The sequence below is a fragment of the Oryzias latipes genome, chromosome 5, assembly GCF_053564925.1.
Source record: "Oryzias latipes strain Hd-rR chromosome 5, Olatipes_Hd-rR_3.1".
Taxonomy (NCBI): Eukaryota; Metazoa; Chordata; class Actinopteri; order Beloniformes; family Adrianichthyidae; genus Oryzias; species Oryzias latipes.
Genome location: NC_136241.1, coordinates 5,204,533 through 5,212,846, shown reverse-complemented (window position 1 = coordinate 5,212,846; position 8,314 = coordinate 5,204,533). Strand labels below are relative to the sequence as shown.

The 8,314-nt window shown below is 39.3% G+C and overlaps 1 protein-coding gene across 1 annotated transcript; it reads left to right on the top strand.

Moving 5' to 3' along the window:
- Positions 1-681: 681 nt before the first annotated feature.
- On the top strand, positions 682-7,733 carry ccdc174 (coiled-coil domain containing 174). Its single transcript, XM_011474663.4, has 11 exons — positions 682-892; positions 1,085-1,201; positions 1,291-1,391; positions 1,470-1,528; positions 1,604-1,754; positions 1,887-1,982; positions 3,763-3,899; positions 4,015-4,109; positions 4,463-4,595; positions 5,694-5,846; positions 7,111-7,733. The coding sequence occupies exons 1-11, from the start codon at positions 851-853 to the stop codon at positions 7,629-7,631; spliced, it is 1,605 nt and encodes a 534-aa protein (XP_011472965.1). The 5' UTR covers positions 682-850; the 3' UTR covers positions 7,632-7,733.
- The last annotated feature ends 581 nt before the right edge of the window (positions 7,734-8,314 follow it).

Genomic DNA, 8,314 nt, shown 5'->3' with positions numbered 1-8,314 from the left:
AAAGTGGGTCATTCAATAAAGCAGTACAGGAACATCATATCTTGTATAGTCAGCACCAAACACGTCAGTGTTTTCTGACTGAAAGATAGAACTGAGATGATCATATGATGGTGATAATGGCGTGTAAGCAAATGATAATTACGTAACCCTAACGTATGGTTTCATTCATGTATCATTTTTAAACATTTTTTAACAGTGTAGGTCAACTCGATTAACAACTTGCCTCAGACGGATCAAATTGGTTGGATCATAGGAATAGAAAAACATGTATTCATTGTTAAACCCCAAGTATTTCGGGGTCTTTTAACTTTTTTTAAATGCATCGAATAGCACGAACATTCCTAATTCACTACGGTACTTTTAGGAAGTGCTAGATACTAGATGTCATTCTAGATTTTTAAAATTTTTTAAAGCAGATAACCTGAATTTTATTGTGGGTTTTGAAAATTATCCTGAGGATTTTATTATAAACCAGATCACAAAATGTTTAATTCCATAAATGTGTGAAAAGTGACATTTGATTTTTAATTATTTGCTAAAATAGTAATTCCTGTTTTTTATGTAATACTTACTGAATAGTATTATCTTTACATCTTTCCTTTTATCTCCACACATTACATGAAGTATTGGAATTGTGAGGACACTAAGCTAATAAATAAAGTAAATATTAGCTGAGAACAGTGTAGAAAAGTGGGTTTAAAAGAAATCAATGACACCGTTTGGACTCATGGGGGCAGCAAAGCGTCACTTTGCCCATAACTGAATTCAAAGCAGCGAAGAAGAAGAGGAAGAAGTAGCTCTTATGCTAACTTGATGGGGACGTTGAAGTAATAACATATATATCCTAAATATGGATAAAAAGAAGAAACCTCTGGCTGTAGATGCTTCATCAGTAAGTAAATCATTGTTGGAAATCAGAAAGTTGAATGTGTATTCTTGTATGTAAATGCGGGGCGTCTGTTTTTGATGGTCAAATAATATTTGACCATAAATATTAGCATTAGCTAACGCTATAACAAACATGTTTCTGAATGTTTTTCCAGACGTGAAAGTTCAAATGTCGTGTTTTTGACACATTTCACAGCTTGTAGACCTGAAAGCTGAACTGTTCAGGAAACAGGAAGAGTTCAAACGAGAGAAACTCGGTCAAGAAAACACCCACACTGGACACAGACCAAAATCCTCTACTGTCAACAACAAGGTACAACTGGAGTGGATGATCACGAGGTAGTACAGAAGGTATAGATTTCGTTCAACTGTTAAACCTTATAATCTCCGCTGCAATGGCAGAAACCCACGATATGGAGCAAACAGAACGCCGGAATCTCGGCAAGAGCTGCGAAAGACTCGGAGCAGCTAGCAGAGGAGCAGGTCACCCTGGACGCTGCCAGGTCAGTACCACACTGTGACTGTACAGCATCCATGTGAGGCCTGTATGACAGCATGACGGCTGTGTTCCTTCACCCAAGGCGCAAGTTGGAGGAAAAGGCCAGACTTTATGAGCAGATGACTAAAGGAGACTTTCCAGGTTAGTGACAGACTTGACGTTTTTGCCCAGCAGAGACAGTTGTTTGAAAGAAAACATGTTTCTGTCTTGCTGCAGATGAAGAAACAGAATCCCTGTTTCTGGTTGACTTCACTCAAAAGATTATTGACAAAAAGAGAGAAGCGCTGCAACAGAAGGAGGAGGAGGAGGAGGAGGACAGACAGAGCTCATCACCTCCACCACAACCTCTCAATCCAGACGAGGAATGGTATTGTTTGTTGTAAACTTTATTAACAATCTTCTTTTCTTTAATAAACTCCTTTTTAAGGGCTTCTCTATACCCTGGTAAATCCATGCATAGTCTTTTATAATTTGCCTTAATCAGCTTTTCTTCTCCTAGGGTGGATTTTGTGGATGCTTTGGGACGATCTCGGAGATGCATGAAGAAAGACCTGCCTGATTTTAAGAAAATGGACCACGACCTGACGGGCAAAGGGTAATGAAATATAAAAAAATACAGCCGTTGCTTTGATTAGCTGTTAGCTACTGACACCCCTCTGCTTAGAACAAATCTAGTCCAAAGCCCTTTTTTATTTGGGAAGGGATTAAAAATTGCCCTAATTAGAACACAGTCAACTGTATGATCCATCCATCCATTTTCTGAACCCCTTTTATCCCTGAAGGGGTCCCGGGATTGCCGGAGCCTAACCCAGCCACTGTTGGGGGAAGGCGGGGTACACCCTGAACAGGCCCCCAGTCTGTCACAGGGCCACAGTCACACTCACACCTAGGGAGAATTTAGACTCATTGATTTACTTATGAAACACGTTTTTGGACTGTGGGAGGAAGCCAGAGGGCCCGGAGAAAACCCACACATACACGGGAAGAAAATGCAAACTCCGCACAGAAAGGTTGCAGCTTCGACTTGAACCTTGCTGTGAGGCAAACGTGCTTACCACTGCTCCACCATGCAGCCTGTACACTATATGATGCAACGTTTGAAATAAGCGGTTATCCTGTTGTCAACAACCGGATTCCACGGAAGACAACCAAAAATGAACCTGATGGTTGTCCGTGTGACAACCTGGTCTTTTATTCAACATTTTGTTTTTTTCGACTATTTTTCAAAGTTTTTGGGAAACCGACGTCCGGCTTTTTAAGATAGAACCGAGTGAATACGAACAATGTCACGTGACTTCTGAACGATCCGAGTACGCCCGAAGACGTGAGCGGCATCAGCCTCAGCAGACTGAGTCGGACGTTGATGATGATGACATATCACTTGAGGAACTCGTCTGAAATCACTTGTCAAAAATGACAACATTGCAGCTGCATGTCTGGTTTAAAAGATCAGGGATATTAGTCTTTAGCTCTACTGCAGCGCACAATGTAAACATGGTATCATTCACATGTGTTTATTAGAAATAGATTTTATATCAGATTATAACTTTTCATCACTTCATATTTGGAATGCTGTACTAGTCCCAGTCCATACAAGTGTTCTAAATTTTAAAAATACTCATGAAGTTACAGTGTTGGTCAGTTTAATCAATTTTCTGATATATTATAGTGTAAGATAAAGTTTTTTCATTTGACCGTAACAGTATTTGATTTACATGGAAATAGTTTCTGTAACCAGCTGCTTCAATGTTTAGTAAAATGTTTGTTTTTAATTTTTAAAGAGTTTTTTAAATGTCCATCATAAGAGCCAGTTGATATTAGACTTGTAGAAGAAATAAAGATGTAAGAACTGACATCTGAGTAGGTTACATTGCTGTTGAATATTGGTGTCGAAGGACAACCAAAAATTGGGGAGGAAAACCAAATATTACTTTCCAGGACAACCATTTTTTTCCCTTATTTCTAACGCTGTGATGTCTCCTGAAAACATCTACAATTCTATTAAAAAACAAGAAAACCTCACAGTACTGACATGGGATTATGCTTAAAGTCCCACTCGGATCATCTTTTGATCTATTTTTAAATCGTCCCCAGTGGTCTTTCAATTACAATGACGTTGTTTTTGGCCCAAATAAAAAAAAAAAAAAAAAAAAACCTTTGTTGATTTTTAGGACATAGTTTCTGAGGAGCAGCAGGAATTCATCAGAAATTCCCCTCTGGGGGGGTGGAGAAGGGAGCTTGTGGCCCACTCAGCTTTTATATAAAGCTTCATAATGCGCATTGCCTTCGTTTGGGCCACATTTGCTTCCAACAGTCTGGGTTCTGTAGCTTCACCATCCACATTTTTAGCCTTTAACTAGAACTTTTGTTTGCAGAATAATCTCATCTGACAAGACTTTATTGTCGGAGGACATGCGCCGCGAGCTGCAGAGGCAGGAGTGGGAAAGGGAGGAAGAGGAGGCCATGAAGAGGCCGGTCGGACCGATCCACTACGAGGATATCCGAGCTCAAGGTTGACTTCATTTCAATTGGATTTTTACAAAATGAAAGAAAAAAAAATGGAAAACCTCATTTTTGCTGTGATAACTTGTTATTTTTTCTTCTTCTTCTACTTCTTGGCATGTCAGAGGCTCGAGAGCTCGGTGTTGGCTACTTTGCTTTCTCTCAGGATCAAGAGCAGCGCAGGAAGCAGAGGGAAACTCTGGACATGCTCAGGGATCAGGTGGGTTGTTTTTCTGCAGTGAAAGCTCGCTCAGAAAACGTTTGTCAATGTTCAAAAGATGATAAATGTGGATGAAAAGACATTTTAGGAAGAGTACAAAAAAAAACAGTCCTGTACATAGCAATCAATATGGAGGCCAAAGGAGAAGAGAAAACGTTATTTACTAAACAGAAATGTTACAGAAACATATTTATCTCAAGGCCCCACTTTAAGATTTTGCTCCTAAGATCATGTCTGATTTTCTTAGTTGTTAAAGTCCTCGTTCCCTCATTCTGATGAACAAAATAACTGGATTGGAGTCTAAGTAGATGATTATTGGACCTTCATCGTCATCCTTTCATCTTCACCTTCAGACAACCGATCAACGGACCAAAAGAGAACGACTGAAGGAGAAAAGGCAGGCCATCCTGAAGGCTAGACTCGCCAAGGTGAGGCAGAGGAAGATGAAGAAGGCAAAGTTAGATGGCACTGAGGAAGAGAGTAAAGGTAAGTCATTTCAATATTTACTGAAAGCTAATACATTTATGCAGTAAACTAGAATCATCGATACGATACGTTTTCTTCAGGAACGGCCTTTTTTATTTATTTTTTTGTTTAATCTGATGGGTCGACTCAGAATTGGTTAGTTTGGCTCAGATGCAGCTGCGCCGCTCTGTCTCCAGCAATGTCCCGCCCACGCCGCCGTCTGATTGGTTATGCAAGCCACGCACTCAGACTTCTGCGTGTCATGCTACTAGCAACCGGGGGGGGTCACTTTTAACACACTAATGCATTAATAACACGTTAATAACATGTTAAACAAAGTGTTAACGCTAGCTTTTTGTTTGTGTTTCAACTTCTCACAAAGAGAAGTCATTTCATTCATGCTTTGGAGTTTTACTTTATTTACTATAAAAACTTTCTGAGAACTTTTAATTTAACTTTTAAAAAGTAACAAACGATGCTGCTGAGCCTTTTACTCCCCGCATTTCTAGGAACTATTGGTTTGCTTTTTTCATTGACTTGTGTTTTAAATACTCAGTTAATTGTTTGTGCTGGTATTATCAAAATGTTGACTTTTTTTGGACAAATGACTATCAGCTCCAAATATCAGTTATTGACTACTAATAATCTGTAACAGCCCTAGAAAAACAATATGGCTCGATCTGTCCTGTAACAGGCTTCCTGCCTAGTCATAAAAGGTCCTAAATGCACTGAATTTGGAATAAACACCTTAAAAAGTCCTGAATTTAAAATTGTGCTGTTCGAAAACGTCTCCGTTTGACATTTCTTGATGGAACTTCAATTTTTTAATGTTGTTTGTTTTTGTAAAATAATCTAAATAAACATTTGTAGATCCAATCGTTATGTACCAAAACACTGAAGGACCCCCGCCAGTTTGAAAGACAAAGAAGGGAGATGTGCGCTAAAGCATCGCCGCACAAACAGGATAAGAAGCTACAGCTTTGAGCATAAATCAGGAAAAAATGGAAAATTGGTCTTTACTAATTGCTCTGCACGCCCATAAAAAGGTCTAAATTTAAACTTGAAGAACGTTCTCTAGTCTCATGCATGTTGGGATTTCTTTTTCTTTTCTTTTTGCAGACACAGTAGAGGAGGAGGAAACATTCGGACCCTTCCCTCAGCCTGATGACCCCCCAGAGGTCAGCACTCTGAAGAGAGTGGAAGTGGAGATTCAGGAGAGGAGGGACACCAAACCAGGAGTCCCTCACATCAGGGAATGGGACAGGGGCAAAGGTAAAACCCCACTAGGATGGGAAAAAGGATTCAGAAAAGCTTCTATTATTTTTAGCAGATTCACAATAGCTGCAGCTACATTTGCAAAATATCTTTGATCGGATCAAAGATCAGATTAGAATTAAACTGTGTTCATGGGCCCAGACGGCCAAAACAGGTTTAGATGTTTTCTAGAATCTAAATGAAGTTTTGCGCACATGTCTGATTAAAACGTAGAGACTGTTTTACCAACAATCTTAGCCGTCATCTCCTTAGTAACAGCCTGGCAGTAAAAAAATGTTGTACATGACGTAGAAGCAGGTCAGTGAAATATGAAATTAGAATTTATTTGAAATTTTTCTGATTTGAAATGGTTTATTTCAAGCAATCACTGAATAAAGCACAAAACAATACAATAAACATTCATACATTCATTCAAAGACGTATCAAACTTAGGATAATTAGACATTAAATCAAAGATTGCTTGTAACGGAGTGGAAGGAAGAGAACTTCTATAATCCCACCTCTGTTCTACCGTAACCATTTTATTACATGATTGATCATTATCATAACTTTTCATCTGTCATCAATGCCTTACCAACACTTTCAGGTCATTACGTATGTTTAAGTATCAATAAATCACATGACAATGATGAACTACTTCATACTTATGTAGAGTAGTTATAACTATTTTGTTTAATAACATACCACATACAGAATATACTAGAATATATTCAGATTCATTTCATTAGAAAAATCATGTTTATGATTAAGAACAAATAACACTATCCGAAAATAAACATAACAAATCATGACTTTTTTGATCAAGTGAATTAATATAATTTGAATTCAATCATTATAACCATCTTCAATAATTGATTAAGCGTTTTATTTGATTATTTATTTAGTCATTTATAGTAAGGTGATGTTGTGAAATAAAAAAGGTTCCATATTCTTTAGAACGTCTAAGGTTGGTATTCCTTCTTCTGCTGATTGACAGCCGTCTTTCTGGTTTAAACGGTTTAGTTCTCTTCGCTGTTATGTCTGCAGACATTAGATTCAGGTCCTTTTCCTTCTAGAAAGCTTTCTAGTTATTTGCTTCTTTTTTTATTCATTGCATAATGGCTCCAAGTTGCTTTCTTCAATTTTACATAACATTTTTATTGGTAGATGAAAGATTGTCTTTTTTAATAAACTTTAGTGGAAACTTGGACTCAAAGTGAATTCCTGAATGTAATGGATGAGGTTTAGTCTCGAGACTCACATCCCTCTCATTTTCTTTCAGAGTTCATGTTCAGCGAGTGGAAAAGTCGCCGCCGGGACGAGCGGGAGACCGAGTTTGCTCCTCCTTCAGCCTACTTTACTGAGAACAGACGAACAAATCCAGGAAAGTTTAAACCGAAGGAGAAAACCTCCAGTGCGTTCTTCAACACAACAAGGAGTTCTGGAGAAATCTCAGAGTCCAAGTCCCAGTGTCGACCCCAAACTCTGTCTCCACCCCCTCCAGCCCAGCAAAAACCTTCATCATCCTCAGACGAAGCGGCACAGGCCCCACCCTCAGAGAGCTCTTCACCTTCAGCTCCCCCTTTCAATCCCCAGTATGCTTCTCCTCCTTTTTATCCTGCATTTCCACCTCCTCCTCCTTTTGGAGCCCCCCCTCATGTCCCGCCTCCATTCCCACCCGTGTACCCATACCCTCCCCGGTTTCCACCTCCACCAGCTGACCAAAGACGAGCGGAGCCCCCACCCCCAGGCACCTCCGGTAGCCTGGATGACATGCTGTCCTTCTACCGGAACTCTTCCTGACTTCTCCTGCGTTTGTGAAAGTAAACAAAGCATCACAGAAAAAAAATAGAAACCCATGTGTGAAACAGAACTAGAGAATAAAATGCTCATTTGAACTTTCTACATCCCACTCTGCTGTGATTCTCATTGATAATCCCTTTTTTTATTTAGAAAACTGAACAAGTTCATACTTCAAATGTGTTTGACAGAGAAATGGATGAAACTTTTTCCTTAAAAACTAAGATAAAAGCTGCTTTTGGCTATAAAAAGATGCTTTTACAGGATACTCACAATAATGTTATTTACATGAGAACTTATATTTGGTCTGAATTTGAATGAAATGCGTAAAGTTTTCCTTTGACATTACAAATAATAAATGAGAAGAAACACAATCTCATATTTTATGTTTATTACCCCCAAAATGTAGACAATAAGAAAGATGGCTACAAATAAACACCGGCCGTGTCAGTAACAGCTATTTCCACCATTTGCTGCAATGACAGCGGCGTCTCCTGCTCCTCACTCGCCTCATGGTGTCTTTCTGAGGCGTTCCACTCTTCTACAAGTGCTGCATGCAGTTCTGCCAGGTCACTTGGGGTCGAGGTCCCATCATCCAGTCTGTATATCAGTGGTCTCAGACGTGCTCCAGGGGGTTCAGGTCAGGGGTCATTGCTGGTCATACCGGATAAGCCACTCTCACATCC